The 18,064-nt window shown below is 39.6% G+C and overlaps 2 protein-coding genes across 2 annotated transcripts; one reads left to right on the top strand and one right to left on the bottom strand.

Annotated features, from left to right (window-relative positions):
- Window positions 1–1,833: 1,833 nt before the first annotated feature.
- Window positions 1,834–12,941, bottom strand: fam83d (family with sequence similarity 83 member D). The gene is made up of 5 exons (XM_057361468.1): window positions 7,456–12,941; window positions 4,825–6,205; window positions 3,686–3,853; window positions 3,478–3,602; window positions 1,834–3,149 (listed from the first exon to the last, which is right to left on the bottom strand). The coding sequence occupies exons 2-5, from the start codon at window positions 5,296–5,298 to the stop codon at window positions 2,207–2,209; spliced, it is 1,710 nt and encodes a 569-aa protein (XP_057217451.1). The 5' UTR covers window positions 5,299–6,205; window positions 7,456–12,941; the 3' UTR covers window positions 1,834–2,206.
- On the top strand, window positions 6,815–17,982 carry zhx3a (zinc fingers and homeoboxes 3a). The gene is made up of 3 exons (XM_057361466.1): window positions 6,815–7,161; window positions 12,967–15,986; window positions 16,294–17,982. Exons 2-3 carry the CDS (start codon window positions 13,129–13,131, stop codon window positions 16,325–16,327), a joined length of 2,892 nt encoding a protein of 963 aa, XP_057217449.1. The 5' UTR covers window positions 6,815–7,161; window positions 12,967–13,128; the 3' UTR covers window positions 16,328–17,982.
- The last annotated feature ends 82 nt before the right edge of the window (window positions 17,983–18,064 follow it).

Here is an 18,064-nt window from a genome sequence, read left to right as displayed (position 1 = left end):
TTACGCAGAACTGTATAAAGGGTGTATATACACACCCATGTATGGTTAAATGTGTCTCATATTCCCTTGGAATGGTAGGAGATCTCAATGGCATAGCTGTCTAACGCTTTAGACACCTAAACCTAAGTTTTTGCACCAAGCAGAAATGTTGCCATTTGTAATGGTGGCCCAAGACATTCTTCAGATACAATTTCTATGGAGGATGTCATGACAACTGTGTGAAAAGTCGCAAATGCGTGAAGTGTAAAAGTTTTTACTCAAAATCTACCAAGAATGAGCCTCACCTTTGTAAGCTTAAATGAGCTTTGTCTTAAAAAATACATATATAAAAAAATTGTACACAATGGATGAGACTACAACATCCGGTGAACCCTTACATAACACAAATATATGGGAATATACTGGAAAATATAGTGCAATATATATTGGAATTAAGTGCTTATATTTTATGTATTATTCAAAATATTGTAATAATGTAAAATATTAACAATGTATTATTATTTATATTTTCAAATATGACTTAATATACTGAATTAAGATGTAGGAAAATATATTGTCTTTGCTCAAGGTATGTTTAGTCTAAATATAAATAAATGTTAAATGTTGAAAGTTTAATGCGATCATAATGGTACTGAATATATAGATTCCCTTCGTATTGATCAGCTATTGGTCTGCAGTGCGTGTCCTGTTTGTTTTGGGGGAAGCATAGTTAGGTTTTAGCAGAGAACAGAGATTACATTTATGTACTGATGAAGGATAAACAGTATCTAGCCTACTTACCGAAAGCAGAACAACTGCTTTTAAGAAACCACAAGCAGGTTTCATTACTCAAGAGGAGTGATTAAGACTGCGATCATTGAACAGTACCTGTGGGGGGAGGCCATGCCTCAAACCACTTATGAAAACAAGATAAATAATTAACCGTCAACAGTCACTTTATGTGCTGTGTATTCAAGCTATTAATAGTGAACCTCAGGTGGCTTTTGAAAATATGCTAATTTAAGGTGTTTAAGAGCATCTTAATGTTAATTGCTTTGAGTATTTATTTATGCTTTCATTGCTTGAATTTTATGTTGAATATGTTTTGCTAAATCCAAACACATTGACCTTGCTATTTACTGCTTCAGCGTTATTAAACCATTCTTATGACTGGCTTGCAAAACGAGTCTCAAATTAGATTTTTTTTGTATCATATTCCAAACTGTTATCCAAGACCTCGAATCAATGAACTGAATGATGATAGCGCCCTCTTCTGTTGCTGTTGGGACAGGTGAACAGAATTTGCATTTGTGAACAACTCGAATACACAACTTTGTTGACCTAAAATATGGGCGATTTTATTAATACATACACTGTAAAAAAGGTAAAACGGTCATATTTCGACAGCTGGGGCGACAGAAAATAACGTAAAATAAGCCTACGTATAATGAAATGTACATGATGTCCATGTTTTTTCACTAGACATTTACAATTTACAGTCTATTTTACCGCATTTCAAAAATATGTGAAAATTCTGTCAAATAAAACCGTAAAAATGCGTTACTTTTTTTGTAAAATTGTGTTGCATTAGATCCCCTTTAATGGTAAGACTCTAACAAGAACTAAATGTGCAGAATTTGATTTCTATTTACACATTACACCATGTTTAAGAAAATGCAATATTTCCAATATGACCGACTTTTTGTCATAATGTCAGGATATCTGGTGAAAATTTACATTCAAACATCAAGCATAAACTTTTTTTTTCATTCAAGTCATTTTCACTTTAGCCATGAACCACACAACTACAGATGATTGTTTTATATATTTTTTTATATGAACAAAAATGTGCTTCAAGAAAATCAACATAAAAGTCAAAAGCGGATAAACAGGTACTAAAGCACACTGTAAAATTAGATCTCAAACATAAATATCACCCAAAAGAAAAGTACTTATTTATTATAAACGTACAGTATTTATTCATTGCTGAGCATTTACCTCTACCTTTACTCTAATACAATGAGTTTGAAAACAAAATCAGTATGTATGCACATTTGATTTTTTTTAACAGTATCATGTAACATTTAAAATATGTATTTCTCTATTATTTCCTTTTTTCACATATTTCCTCATAAACAACTGCATAAAGATTGTTTTCCTTAAAAGTGCATTACTAAAACTTAGCAGGGTGGACACTAACACCACCTCCAGGCCACTCTCCTAAACTTTACTGATGACACCTTGACCTCGGCCACGTCCCCATAGCCACGCTGTCAAGGGTACCGTGAACCAGCCTGCCCTCCTGCTGGCCATTACGTCCCCTGTGTAGGCCAGGCCTCAGTGTCAGGTTGGTGAGATCCGTCAGTTCTCTCTTGTGAGAAAGCAGAATTACCATGTGATCCAGCTTGGAGCGAATGGAGGAGTAATGGTATTGTCGTTCTTTGGTTAGTTTCTGAATGCATTCCCTCAGGTTGCCGTCTCGAGGGACTGCGGTGCGAACAGGTGGGCGACGGTCCGCCTCTTTTAGATTTCTGTGTGAAGAAGAACTGGAGTTGGACGAAGTGCCGGAGCCGATCAGGTTGCTGCCCGAGACGGTTTGTAATGTAGAGTTCACGACCTGAGGAGCTGTCTGTACGCCGACGTCTGCCGTGTGATGGGTCGTCTGTGTAGATATATGACAGTAGGGTACCTGGGGTGTGATCGTCACATCCTCTGTCTGAGTTTCAGTAGTAATAAGACTGCAAACATTCTTCGCTTGTACACGAACAGGATCATTGGATGACAGTACTTCCTCCCTGAGCTCGTGCTCTAGCCAGTCTTCTCCCAGCGTGAAGGTATCAGAAACTGGGTTACTCTTTCTGTCTCGATCTTGAGTGTCTCTATTCTGATGTTGGATCTCTGGGGTCTGAAGTCTGGCTGGAGTGCTAGTCATACAGTCTGGTTGAGTCTTTGTTGTTCGTGCCAGGCGGGAGGGGGGCGTTCCAGGTGGTTTGAGGACAAGGTGGTCATATATACCGCTGTTTCTGGCACTAGAGGGAGCTCTTGTATTCGCTGGCAGCGGGAGGGACTGGGCATAGAGGATGCGAAACTCTTCATCAAATTTCTCAGTTATCTGGCCAGATAACTCGATAAGGTTGCTGCTGTTGAGTTTGCCATCTGTCCAGTTAAACCTGATCATAAAGGAATGTGACAAAATGAATAGTAACTTTAGCAGACATGGAAATCCATAAGAACTGTTGTCAAGACATTCCTGTGTACTGACTGTGTGACATTTACGAAGTTTAGATTATTTTGGAAATACGTAAATGCTGCAAAATGTTTCATGATAATTATTCTGCATTATGAATTATTTATTTTTGTTGAAATGTCACACCTACACATTGGCTTAAAATGACAAAAATAATAAGAACATGTTTTTCGTTCTTGCCTTGTCACAATATAACAGAGCAACCTATGATTAAAATGATTCATTAAATGTAGAAAAGAGGTCAGTGTTACCTGTATGAACCTGTAGCCACTCTGTTCCCATCAATCAACATGAATCGCTCGTGAACCTTCCCAGTGATCTGAGCACCTGATCTCATGTAGTAGGTAGAGCCTGTTATGCTCCTTACTTTCATGTGCTTCGTATAATAAAACAGACAGTTAAACGAATAGAAAAATCTTTTTTAAATAACATAGTATAATATGTTATTTAATAAAATACCTGCAGATCATCCAACTGTACATTGAGGTTATTACACATCTGTAAGAATGAGGGAGCAGCAGACTGGTCTAATAAAATATACACGGGGACTCTGCGGTGTGTACAGGCCTCTTTCAAGTCTTGGAAGATATCTAGGTCTGTCAGGGAGTCAGTCACAATAGCAATCACCTGAGGATAAAAATCAAAGCAAGCTTACAGGAAACAGCATTTCATAATTCTAGCAATTAAGAATTTATGAACGCAAGACCTTGCATGGTGAAAATAAAACAAAACTTGCATTAGTACATTTGCAAATCATATGAATAAGCTAGACAGGCATGACTGAACAGCCGCTGGCTACATACCTTGATGATTTCTTATTACATTTGACCTTTAAGTACATGCAAACTGGAACAAATCCAGGATCCAGCCTGCAGGTATAACTGCGATAAATTCAGCTAAACCATTTATTCATTGTAGGGTGTGAAGAGCCTGTTGTGACACCTCCAACGTTTCAGGTTCAGACCTTGGAGGTAACAGTTTTGTGCGATAGACGCTTTAGCAAATTCTTAACATTCCACACACCTGATCCAGAGAATGGGCCTCACACAGCTATCTAAACCTCACAAGAAACCCAAAGACCCTCGTTTTAATACAACTTCGATTCATCATTATATTTTATTTTATAAAACAGTTAAATTGTAGAAACCATGCTTTTTGATGGATTTATGACTATTTGCATTTCCATAGTTTAATTTATAAGACAAACACTAATTTGAAGTTGCCATGATTTTACAGCAAATACCAAAGTTAAACTAGGACTGCTGTAGTAAAACCACAATTGAAAAACGAATGGTTTTATTATAGTAAAAATAATGTTTTTTTATATATATTACTGATCACAATTTTTATAACACAAACTATGGCCACTGTAGCAAAACCATGATTCATTTGTGGTTACCATAGTTTTTTAGTAAGACCACAGTCATTTGAGCATTCGACAACAATGATGGGCACTTCATGAGTCACACAGGTAACAGAAGATTGTAACTTAGATATAATAGTAGATAGCAGAATATAGATAACAGTATATATAATCATGATGCAGTTAATAAGTTGCTTCACATCAACCTTGGTTTATGTAACAGTAAAACATGTACCTCCTTTGCATTTTTTATCATCCTCCTGGCCGCCTCTTTGCAACTATAAATGCACTCGCCATAACTCGGCTGAAAGTATGCAACAGCACGCGTTACTCCACGGAACGATCCTGTAGTGAACGCTGGCCAACCCATTTCTAATACTGGAGGTTCAATATCAGAGATCTCGGGGAAATAAGTGACAGATGAGCAGTCCAGTGTGCCAGATTGCTCCAAATGAGAATCGTCACCGATCAAAGACACGGATTTCGGAACAACTGCTGCACGCGAAATCCGTCTAATCTCGTCATCAGAGAGAAAGTTGGGAATTCTCTCTTTTTTGAGGAAACCCATGAAGGCTTCAACTCCACCGGCAACCAACTCTTCTAGAGCCAGTCGGTGTCTCTCATTGTAAAGTTCTTTCAGGTTTAAATCCTGTCCTGTCCTCGGTGTCTGCCAGCCAGGCGAATCCTCGAGACACTGGGAAAGAGCCATTACTTAAAATATTTTAGTGAACACCTGCTACAATCTATGACACTTCAAAGTTTCCTGAGGAATATTAGACAGGGAATTCGTCTATCCTGTACTTTTGGAGGACCCATCCCACCGACAGACGGCCATTGGTCGACGAGTTGTTGCCAGTCGAGTTTGATGCGTCACGTGTCCGCCAAGCAAGAACCTCATTGGACAATCTGCCCTGCGCCTATTGGACGGGAGTTTGAATTTGGAGGAAAACAGAGGCGGCGTGATTCTTCGCTCTAGTGAATTACAGGTAAGCGACTAAGCGTATTTACACACGTAGTAGAGAGAGAGAGAGAGAGAGCACAATGCATAAAAGGCAGATAAAGCTCCATATAAATACGTAAAAAATCTAATAAAATGTAATCCAACCACAGTTTTAAGCCTATGCAAATGAACCACGAAGCATTGTTTACTGTAACAATGAACATTCTCGTAAAATTGTTTATTCATCATCTTTATTGTTCAAAAATGTTAATATTAATTAATTTGACTGCTAATAACGTTCTATCGTTCTCGAAAGCATAATTCTACTTCGATGTCAATAACAACAGCTGGTTTAACACGACAAGATCATTTATTGCAATGATACCCATGTTTGATTATATTCAATATTTGCGACGTTCGGCTGACACATACATAACCGATGTCTACCACGCATTCACACGGGGGAAATTAAAATTTCAGGCCAGGCCATAATGAAGGAAAAGCCAAAAACGCATGGCAACCGTCTCGTAATGGGCAGTGGGTGTTGTCTGGCTTTAACCAATCAGATTTATCTTCGCTTCTACTGTCAAAGAAAAAAAGCTGCGAGTCTCTGTAGGTGTAATTTCCACTCTGGCGTAAAGGGGGTGCCTCTGGATAGCAAGTCCACAACCACGTCCTGTGAAAATAAAAAAATGACTTTGAAACATTATGCGTATTTCATGTGCCCACGTAAAGAGAGTACCACACAACCTGTTGATAAATAGACACGCCGCGTTTGTTTCACTCCGTTTGATCGGTTTGTTATCAGTTCGGTTATCAGCACAGCAGAAGGCTGTGTGTGAACTCTCGGATTTACTTTCAACTTAACGTTATATGACCCTATATACATTTACAAAACTGTTTACGGACACAGTGGAACACGATATGCTATTTATCTTTGTTTTAATGTAAATGGCTTAAATATGTGTGGTGGTTTGTTCTAAAGTAATAAAAGGCTTATAAAATTGTCATCGTGAAGAAAAAAGCAGTATTGAGTTGTTACTGCATAATGATTTCTACAGGCTGCGGTCGTGTGGAAATAGATAGTAAATTCTGTTGCATTCTAATAAAAAACAGTAGAGTTTCGTCCCAATGATATTGTTGTTACAAATATTCGCTCGCGGTTTAAGCACATTCCTAGTCGGTTTTTTCCCCCTCGTCCCTATACGACCTACTGACCGAAAGCGCTGCTCCATATTCATGGCTATATTAGACATTTGCGCATGAGTCACTCCCTTCAGTGTGTCTGCTCAGTCCGTCCTAGAACAGAGAGGGGTAGGTTCAGGATTTTGGGTTTGGGTGACGCGTTTTAATCACGTGCCCTTATTTGAGAGCGCCTGGCGTACATTTCTTTCCCTTCTCTCCACTCCATCAGCGCCCATGTCAGCCGGGCACATAATCAGTGTGCCACAAAGCGGTGGATGCCCCTTATCGCGGTGACCCGAAGGGTTCACGCCAGTGCACAGGGTTCATCTGAGGAGAGGTCTCGGCCCCTCCTGTTCCCCCGAGACCTGGAGCAGAGCAAAACCTAAATGTTATTCATTTCTGTATCAATAACGGATTTCCATTCGCAGACACCGACCCGAAGAAAAGGTAGGGAACTTTGACTTTTAAAAGAAGTGAACGCGATTTATTTAGGCGACTCGGACGGTCCTCAAAAGTAGTTTTGGTAGCAGACAAGCGTGGCGTGTTATTCTACTCTTATGCGGCGCATGAAGTCGCCTCTATATATAAAATGGCGACAGTAGATGGGAGTGCTTAGTTTAAATTTTTGCTAATAGTCAAATATTAGCCGCACAGCCGTAGCGCCGCGCTCTGCGCTGAAACTCCCGTCTAGCCGGATGGAGGTTACTAGTGCCTCGATACGAAGCGAAAGGGTTAACTTACCAGTTTCTTACAGTTTGTTACCCAATGTTCTCGTCTGCTTCCAATTTGATAATTCGCACGCTACACCGTGCCTATGTGATGTTACTATAGTCGGTCGCTCCTCGCGCCAGGTTTCTCTTTAAACGAGATATTTGATTGATTGCCTTACACGGGCTGTTAGTTTGAAAACCGGCGAGGAAAAGGGAAATAGTGGCGCATAGTCGATGAAAAGATCTTCACGTTGACGAATCTTTAAGAGATGCATGTAATTTAAAGCTGGCGCAGATATGAGCAAGCACGCGCTTTCAACTGTTAATGGGTACAGAATGTACTCAAACTCAGATTTAAGTCTAAAGCGTAACTCTGCCCGTCATATTGCACATTTTATAAATCATTGTTTGAAATTATAGGCGCTCGTGGTGTTCCGTCTGAACTCTGCCACACACCCCTTTCAATAATAATCACTTTTTGGCAAGTACACTACACTTTTGTCATGTAAATCACGCGTATATCAAGTTAACACGGGCGAAAAATGCACCAAAAATGTGCATCTCTTTTTAGGTGGAGGTCTGTTCTCTGTGTGGGTTTAAAGAATATTCTTTTTCTGATCGCCAGTGTTGTAATAAGAGGAAATTGCCTTTCATTCAGAATTTGACCTTTCCTGAATATAAACTATGATGTGTCTGTACTGTACGTGTATGCACAGATTGCTTATTTTTTGTGTAACGTGTATAATTAGAACAGAACCAAAAATGATAGTAAAAAATAATAATGGACTAAATAATAAATTACTTGTGTGTGTGTGTATGTGAATTTTTAGTAAAAGCTATGGTTTATGTAACGTTCCTCGAATTAAGAGAGAATCTGTCTGATGATGGATTTCCAAGCATAATTACAAATATGGAGTATTCATAAATTACATTAGCCACTATGTCCTTAATCTGTGCTGTAAAAGCAGTCAAAAATGATTTATAATTTTTTTTCTGTAAGCTTACTGTGCATGTATAAACAAAAATACTTTTTTGCAATGGCTCACATAACCGTATTAGTAAATTTTAGGAGTGAATTGATGTATTTGAATAGCAAATATAAATAAGAACTGCCATGGGAGAATATCCTCCAAAACCTCTCTTAAAAGCCTGTATTAACCTTAGTACTTTTTTGAGACAAACTTTTGGCTTAACGCCGGAGTGTCGCCAATACAAGTATCTCAGCTGCTCAAGCGCGGTTTTCTATGGAGGAGCTGGCATTTGCTCAGCCCTGGCACTTGACTCAGTACAATTCATGGTGCTCCGCCATTTTTCTTTTTGTATCTAATGAGTGTGTCGCACCGGTGATCAAACTCAGCACATCAGCATTTATCTCCCCTTTGCACGAGTATAAAGAACTGATTTCTTTTGCGAATTCCGAAATCTTTTTGGTGGACACTTTTTGTGTTTTGATAGAATGGCAGAAGTTATTCCGAAAAAAAAAAAAACAGAATAGCGCCTTTTGTAAAATTCTGGGGTGCTCTGTTCGCAAAAAAAATCTGCCACAGAGCGAAAAAGGATGGCTCCTCATTTGTTTCCAATTTGTATATTGGCATAAACAAGTAGTGCAGTCAAATAAAATATTTGGACTTTTGTCTCTTTTGGGTGGGTGGGGTACCAAAAATGTCCCCCAAGTGTGTGTTTTTTAGGGAAGAATAGAGGATTTAGTCCCCTCTGTGTGTTGTGGGCAAGGAAAGGGAAAGGAGAGGGGTTGCTATGGCAATGTTAACACATGAGTGGCAGCGCAGACTGGCCTCCCAAGAGTCCGTGCAGCAGTCACCGAGGTAAGAGGGGGGCAGAGCGGGCACTTTTGATGGCACCTGGCTTTCTGTAGTACTCGCGTTAGGTTCATTGACTGGATTTAAACATAAACACAGCCTCGAAAAAGTGCCTGTGTTGGTGGCATTTTGGTAATGAGTCACATCCTATAATGAAGGTGAACTGTAGGAAGCCTCGGTGGTGTTTCAGACACTACATAATTAATGCCGACACACCGACACTGTCAATAATATATCTCACAAACAGGGCATTATACAATCATGGCGTGTAATCACATGCCCATCTTACATACTGGCACACACATACAGGAAAATTTTCAATGGCATGCGAGCATTGAGGGTTCTACATATGGCTTCCGGCTTGGTGTCATATTTCCCTTGTAAATGGGAGCACCATTGTGTAGAATCAGTCGTTAATGAAAAACCTCTGATGATGACCTGCTTTTTCTTGTACGTATAAACTCGAAACTCAAAATGTAATTATTACAGCATGTGTGTACTGACCCCCGTTACGGTTTCTTGGCTTTAAACAAAAGTCACATTCATGGCATGCAACGGCACTGCGAAGAAGCCTTATGAAAGATGTTCATGCTAAGAACCTATTGATATCTTTACTGGCTTTTTCAGCTCGGTCCCACGTAATAAAGGACATCATCCAGTCGGAGAAATAAAAGAGTCAGCTGCAAAAGAGGACGTCATGGTGCGTCTGGGAGCACTGTGTATTTGGGCAGTCATTTCGGTGTTTTTTTTTTCAACATTCCTCAATGGTTTTATCCTTTATTTAAAAGGCAGCTGGCCATGTTGAAAAAATGTATACACCACATCGTTTTCACTCAAAATGTATTTTTAGTCTGATGAAATCGAGGGTCAAGCAAATGGAGAATTTAAGTTCGAGTCTGTACGTATTATACTTTTACAAATCTTGCGTTTTTTTCTCAATAAGTTTGTGGAGGGATATAAAATATGACTGAACTCTATATTTCATGTTTCAGATTACATATGTTGGACACCCAGATTGGCAAGATATTTACATAATCGTTAAAACAGAACATGAGGAAAAATGTGAACTATGGATGAACTTTATCCTAAAACGGTCCCTTACAGCCTGAAGTGTAGCATGTGGAGGAGTGTACCAAAAAGAAAAGGAGTTGTGTATGTGTGTGTTCAAATCACAGATAAGTGGGTGTAATGCGACATGAAAGAATACAAACAATCACATTTTTAAAACTGTAAGTATATTTAAACAGTATCAAACTATGTTTATTATAGGCCCCTTGTAAAAAAACAGGGCAAAAAATGTGATATTTTGTTTCATGAACCTTATGAAAGATGACCGTGCTAAAAATCGACTGTTATTTTCTACCCATATAATAAAGCACATCCAATCTGTAAAACTGTCCTTTAATCATTGAGAAGAATAAAGAGCCTCTTTATCATGTCAGGCCTCTATTCCCAGCCCTTTGGCCTCACATCACTTTAATGTCACACAATTAGCATCACTCTAGTATAGGCAGCCCGTCACAGCGCCAGACTTATTAAACGTTACACATATATAATGTGATGTAATAGTATTGTTTCTAATCGCCGAAAGAGGTCAAAGAAATGTGACTGAAGGAGATATGTAGGTCACCGTTGTTTTGCTGATTTCGAAGCAAATCCGTGGCATGCCTTTACTCCACAGGTTGCTCCGATGAAAAGGCCTCCAGTTTCACCACTAAAGCTACAAAAGTATTGAGACACACAGTAGCAGGATAGACTGTTTTGTGTGAGACTGGTTCACCCCGGTGCTGAAACACGAGGCCTCTCTTTCGGAGTTCTCTTTTCAATAGCTCACTGTCTGGAAACCTCTTGTTCTGCGTCTAATCGCATGTCTCAGTTGCCAGATAAAGCATCCCATTCTTTGACAAGTGACCTGTATTTTACATACATTTTTTCATCTCCTGCATGTGTGGGGCTTTAAAGCTTGGGTGGGGAAGTCATATAGATGTTAACATATTTGTACTGTTTATACTGTTTGCCAAAGGAAAAACGTGGTGAGTTGATTTTTGCTACCGTTGCCTGCAGTCACGAGGGCATGAAAGAAGATCAGATGCCCTCATTCATTCAGCTGAACTGCATGTATATAACGGTTATGGTATATATAATGTATAACTTAAACTTATGACTTATGCAACTTAAAACAAATACACAGTATATAACTCATGTAGTATATAAGACGTGCTGCATGCTATTTAGGCATTTTATAATACACATTTTTGGGGGGGCATTTTTCTGCTATATCCAAAGTTTGTACACTTGTGTTATGAATATTTTTCCTGTTCATTTTCTTAACATTTTTCTTTTAGTAAACCTGATTTATATCATGGGGTTAACATCTATAGTCTGATGAAATCAGAGTATCATGGACTTCTAAGCAGGCTGAACATACAGTAAATACCCACGTCTGGATGCAGGGAACCGGGATTACAGCATAAGATGCTAGTGACCCAGTTTTATTTTTCATTCATTCATTTATTTATTTATTTATTTATTTATTTATTTTCTGGCAGGAAGGCAGCCGTCATGAGAAATAAAAGAGTCAGTTTCAAAAGAGGACATCATGGTCGTGTCTGGAAGCACTGTGTATTTTGGGCAGTCACTCTGTGTTTTTTAATTCCTGAATGGTTTCATCCTTTATTTAAAAGACAGCTGGCCACACAGAAAAAATATATACACATGGACACCACATTGTTTTCATCCCAAATGTATTTGTAGTCTGATGAAAAAGGTCAAGAATATTTCGAACTAAACCCAAAACAGGTCGGAGAGATTTTAATCAGTACCTTCTAGAGATGTGTAATGCATGGAAAAAAACAAGTCGTACAGTGCTCGAGTTATTTACTGGCCAGTACTTCTGAAATATTGAAGCTGCTGAAATGAGATGAGCTAGGCTAATTTATGTGATCTGCTATCAGAGGAAAAGGCTTCCATGGAGACAACACACACTGTAACAAATCTTTATCTAGTGCTTATTTTTCTGAGTTTGAGAAGGAATGTGGAAACAGTGAGGATTGTACTCAAAGGTTTCATGTTCCACACACAAAAAGTAGGCTATGTATGGCCGACTGTTGTAAGATATTTACATAATTGCTAAAGCAGAACGAGCGGAAAGAGGTGAACCATATATGAACTTTGTTCTGAAGTGGCCCCATGCTGCCTGAAGTGTAGTGTTGTGTGTGTGCGTGTGTAAAAAGAAAGGGTGTGTTTGCGAAAAGAAAGAGGGTGTGTGTGCATGTGTAAAACATATGCTCAAATCACAGAGAAGTGGGTTAGATGGGTCACAATACAATACAAATGTTTTAAAACAATTTATCTTTTTTCATCAAATTTTTTAATCCAACTATTCATAAGAAACAGCATCTTAATATTGGTTTTACACCTCATTAACATTTTATATATAATTGTTTGTATTTTGTTTTTTTATTTTTTGTCATTTAGCTTTGATTTTGATTTTAGAATGTATTTTAGATTTATGTTATTTAGTACTACACTACATTACTGGGAAAAGAGAAATATTTTGACATGATATTAGTGACATAATTGTAACAAACATTTAACAGTAGTTGGAGAGAGCATTTCAGTAATTAAAATCAATTTTGATGCACCTGCAAAGCTGGCATTTCTTTTTCTTTTTCTATCTTGCATCGCAGTGTTTCATTTCAAAACGTCTTGTTTTCTTTCCGTAGGTTCACAGGGAGTTGTCGCTGCACTCCCTTTTGCAATGGGAAGTCCTGATAGCTGAAAATTTAAATGATAACTGGTTCATCACGGCTGGCTGATGACACCTCAACTCCACACAATTCCAGTATTAGTTTCTGACTCGTCACTCATCTGCACAATCCGACACAATGGCCAGCAAAAGGAAATCTACGGTTCCCTCCATGATTCCATCCAAAAGCAAGCACATGCGAGAGGACATCGTACTGGGATGCTTACCTGAGCTCCTACCCACAATACCTGAAGACAGCATTCTCAGTATCTCCACAGATGAGGATACACAACGATTCCACGACTTCTCAAAACCAGAGGAGAAGAGTTCATGTTGGAAAAGGGGAACATACAGCTGCCCTCTGTGCTGCTTTGATTCCGGAGACTTGAACCTATTTCTCAATCACATGGACAACTGTCACATGGACTTTCATGCTCAACCAAACTTCTACTGTTTGCCTTGCAAGGTTGCAGCGGTGAAGTTTGAAGATCTTGCTTTACATAATGCAAAGTCACATCCTGAACTCCATAACGCACACAGGAAAGTATCGCTAAAAGTTGCCAAAAGAGATGGGGCAATTACAGTGGAGCAAAACCTGTTTACGGAAGAGGATTTCGGCGAATCCGGGATATCCATTACCAAGACACCCATAATGAAAATGACCAAAGGGGGACACAAAAAAATTGTCATCTCCCACACTGTTGAGGTACAAAGAGCTGAGCCCAGAAACGACAAGCTTGCAATCGTAACCAACGGCACGTCAGTAATGACCCTACCCCTTACGACATCACCACAAATCTTCTGTGGCATCGGTGCTCCCCCAATGCATAAAATCCCAAACATACCAGAGATGCATAACCGTGGCCCTCTGTGGAACTCCAATCCTTCATTCTCAGAATCAAACAGTGATCTCCCAAAGGTCATGATCCCTCTAAGTAGCATCCCCACATACGATCCTGCCATGGACTTGAGCAGTTTTCTTAAGACATCCTTCGGCAAGTTTCCTTACCCAACCAAAGCCGAGCTGTGTTATTTAACAGTGGTGTCCGGCTTTCCAGAGGAGCAGATCAAACTCTGGTTCACGGCCCAAAGGCTGAAGCAAGGGATCAGCTGGTCTCCTGAAGAAATCGAAGACACACGCAGAAAGATGTTCAACACTGTATTCCAAGCTGCACCGAAAACATCACAAAATCAGTCCCATCACCAAATCTCCCAACACTGTGTTTCTGTGCCACCTGCATGTTTGAGTTCAAGCTACTTACAACAGATACCAAAGGGAAGCGTTATGGGTTGGAAAGGAGGGGTCATAGTCAGTCAGCCTAACGTGACCCAGGCCACATCTCTTAAGCAGCAGCAGCCAGTTGTTCAAGCGTCACATGTAAATATCCATCATGCTCCCATCCCTAAGGAAACTGGAAATGAGTTCACTTTTCAGACAGCTGAGAACTGCAACGTTGCAAACAGAGGGGGTAGCGTTAGCAATCACGGATACACTGGAAAAAGTGAGACTGGCTGCAGCACATATAGCAAGACTAGTGTTAGCTGCTTGCATGGTAAAAGCCAAAGCAGCAGTTTTAGTGAGGGCAGCATAATGAATCTGACTAACATTGTCAGAAAAATCAACTGTCATGTAAATGACAGAAGCGCGAACTGCACCAGCAAATCTAATATCAGTTCTGCTTCCATTTATGGGCAACAGAAAGCATCTAGTAACACTAAAGAAAGCAGCAACAGCAGCACCTTTGCCACCACCAGCAAGTATAACAATGGAAGCACTTATAAAAGCACCAGCCACAGTACTATTTGCACTAAAAGGGATGGAAACATGTTAGAAAACACCAGCAAAAAAAGCAACACTAGTGACACTAGTGTGATCTGTAGCAGCAACATACAAACTGAAGGGTTTATACCGCCCCTGCTCCCCCAGCCTGGAAGTCTCATCGATCCATCCCTTAGAAAAGGCAAGCTATTGCCCGAGCTACCGGCCACTCTGAAGCAAAGCTTTATTCATAACTCATTCCCAGAACAAAAGCAGGTTCAAGGTCTGCCTGTCCAGAATCAACCATACGTTGTACGTACTTTGATAGACACCCAGTCTGCTTTGGCGGGATCGTTTAGTAATGTTTTCCTCCAACTCCCTACAACAAGTTCACTCATTCAGGAGGAACTTAATCAACACTCCTCTCCATCCGTTTCTGCTCCCCAAGAGCAAACTTCTCCAAAAACCCTTCTGGGAGCACCTCAGGTCCAATCCCCTTACAAGGTACACGATCCCAAGCACTTACCTGCCTTAGACAAAGACGCTAAGCTATCGGCTTTCGATGCAGAAAGGTTGCACTCGAACAGAAACGTAACACAAAAAGAAAGTGAAGAACTGACAAAAACGTTTTATACAGCTGATGAGCACAGCAAGCTATTTAGCGCACTACATACGTTCCCGAACATGAACACTAACAAGAAACAAGAAATGCCGCATATACAACAATACATGCAAGACGCGGACCAATGGGAATGCAGCAGCTCATGTCTCGAAGAGTCAAACAGGAGCCCTGTGAAGATAAATGTTATAGCATTGAACAAAGAAGAGAGGTTGTACAAGACCAACAACAGCAAGCAGCTAAAGAGCAAGCCGTCGGAGAGCTGGGTCAACGATGGTGGTCCTAGCCATAAAAATGAAGCTTCAGAATGGCAGGTTGTGGAAGAACGTGTATCTGATATTAGTTACACCCAAACACATCAACCAGACAGCAAGGCTAACTTTCTGGAGTTTGAAACAGTCAAACTAAGTGCTCTATCGGAGCGAAAAAGTATTTTTCAGAGTCTGGACTCTGAAGCTCCTGCGCTGCCAAGAAATAAGAAGTCAAAGGAAACTTTGGAGGCGTTAGACAAATCAAGTGCAGGAGAACAAGATTACTGGGAGATAAAGCACGAGGAGCGTCAACAACCAATGGCCAACCAGAGTTTAAGGGGGCATCAAGCTCAAGACAGCCAATCGAGGTAAACGCATGTTTATTCTTTCAATGATCTTGAAACAAGTTTATGTACTTTTCATCAACTAATGTTTACTTAGTTAATGAAAGCAAGGAGTGATACAATATTTGTCACTGCCTTAGATTATTATTCATAAGGATATTTTTTTGGCTTTGGTGGAGGCAGATGTAATAAATTATAGATCTACTCAAAGTGTGTCCTAACGTGAATAAATGATGAAAATTGTGCGTAGCAAAGTGCTGCACCGCAAAGTCTCTTGTGGAGTTGTTCGCCTTGTTTCGGGTGGTCTTACACGTCTTTTTGTTTCTTGCAGAGACTGCCTCAGAGGAGAGCTTCTGAAAGTTTAAGGATCTCACTCCTCAAGAGCAAGAGGCCGAGGATCCCATACTCATCCTGAACATTACATTTCTTGTTTTCTTTAACTATGACAGCAGATGAGATTGTAACGTTTGTGATGGTAATGGACTCCAGAGAGTAGGCGCTTCATATGTGGGTCCGATTCGATTTACGGACAAGGAAATTCTATGTAGGCAACTACAATATATATGCTTGAAACTGCACTATCGAGGGTGTACTGGATGTTAGGAATGTCAGTTAGATATTGTGATGCTTCTTACTATTTCAAATAATCAGCACTTCTGCAATGCCTTGGGTTTACCATATACGTTGGAGCGTTCCAACCAACTTAACCGTCATTATGTCCAGATCAAATACATTCTTTACAGCTTATTTTTCCACAAAGCATCTAGCAGTTAGCGACAATTCATGCACTATAACTTGCTTTAGTGGTGTCTGTCTGCACACACAACCAATCGGCCAGACATTGCCTTAAACATCACCTTCCTATTTCTATGACTGGCTGCACAAACAAGCTTTTCAGCAACCGTGTTGATGTGTGTATAAAATGGGGATGAAGAATCCCAACATGAACTGCTGCTATATCTTTGGAGGTGTTTTTTATAAGCATAACCAGACTATTATATGTGAAAGCTTAAAAAAAAAGAAATGTTAATTTATGATGGAGAAAGTATAAAACTGTGTGCTTACAAGAGGATTACGTTCTCATAGACAGTTGGAACATATGCTCTGCTAACTGGGTATTCCCTGTGCTTATAGATGACGTTGGGCTACTTATATATATATATATATACACACACACACACACACACGTGTATATATATATATATATATATAGTATATACTGTATATATATATATATATATATATACACACACATATACATTATGCATCATTTATATGCTGCTAAGTTCAGACCATCCAAAGTGAGTAACAGGTGCTTTTCATCCCTTATTATTTGCATTTGTATTCAATGTGGTTTCTCTTTGAAAGTTAACACAAAGATCATATCTGAACTTACAGTATTACCTTCCCTTCAAGTACCATTGTGCAGGTCTGTCTAAAGAACACAGTGCACTGGAGTGTTATCCTTTCTACACATTAAAACTCTTTTGGTATAAATAGAGGATGTCAAATTTGAGTTTTGCATTTCACAGCAGTTTAATTTCACACACTTAAAAGCAAAATATATAGATCAGACTGAAACAAGGCAGGTATAGCAAATTCAGTTAACAGGGAAATGCGTGTCCTAACATGTCGATTGCAGCTTGGCTTTGTGAGAAAACGCACATCACACATCATCAAATGATTAACAAACAACCCCTGAAAAGGCAGTCACAAAGCCCATTTTAAGTATCAGTCCTTTAAAGAGAAAGGAAGTCATCTCGAGGGAATAAATGATTAGAATACTTGCTTGAACACTAGAGTCACAGAGAGGTCTCGAGTGCACTTTTCAAAAGGAATGAAACCTTGCCTTGCCTACAGCTTGGCTAATACATCATACAGCCCTTTCTTCCAAGACAAACAGACTGGGTCTTTTTTTAAATGCTTCCCCTCCGAGTTCTTCCTCAGGCCTGTTCTCAAAGCACGATTTGGTTCTGATTTCACACGGTTCTGAGAAGACGGCAAGTTCTTCAACCCTTTATTACTAGTAGAACGCATCTTACAAGTAACATCTTACGTCACAAGTACCATCATGACATTCGGGTTCTGGATTTGATTTAAAG

Source organism: Triplophysa rosa, linkage group LG20, assembly GCF_024868665.1.
Source record: "Triplophysa rosa linkage group LG20, Trosa_1v2, whole genome shotgun sequence".
Lineage (NCBI taxonomy): Eukaryota > Metazoa > Chordata > Actinopteri > Cypriniformes > Nemacheilidae > Triplophysa > Triplophysa rosa.
This window is presented reverse-complemented; position numbering and strand designations above follow the sequence as displayed.

Bases quoted from the DNA above. Each gene is read 5' to 3' on its own strand.
- fam83d (XM_057361468.1), bottom strand. From the start codon at position 5,298: ATGGCTCTTTCCCAGTGTCTCGAGGATTCGCCTGGCTGGCAGACACCG. The intron at 3,603-3,685 runs GTATTTTATTAA...TATTATACGAAG, and splicing joins TACAGTTGGATGATCTGCAG to CACATGAAAGTAAGGAGCAT. The intron at 3,150-3,477 runs GTAACACTGACC...CTTTATGATCAG, and splicing joins GTGGCTACAGGTTCATACAG to GTTTAACTGGACAGATGGCA.
- zhx3a (XM_057361466.1), top strand. From the start codon at position 13,129: ATGGCCAGCAAAAGGAAATCTACGGTTCCCTCCATGATTCCATCCAAA. The intron at 15,987-16,293 runs GTAAACGCATGT...TGTTTCTTGCAG, and splicing joins GCTCAAGACAGCCAATCGAG to AGACTGCCTCAGAGGAGAGC.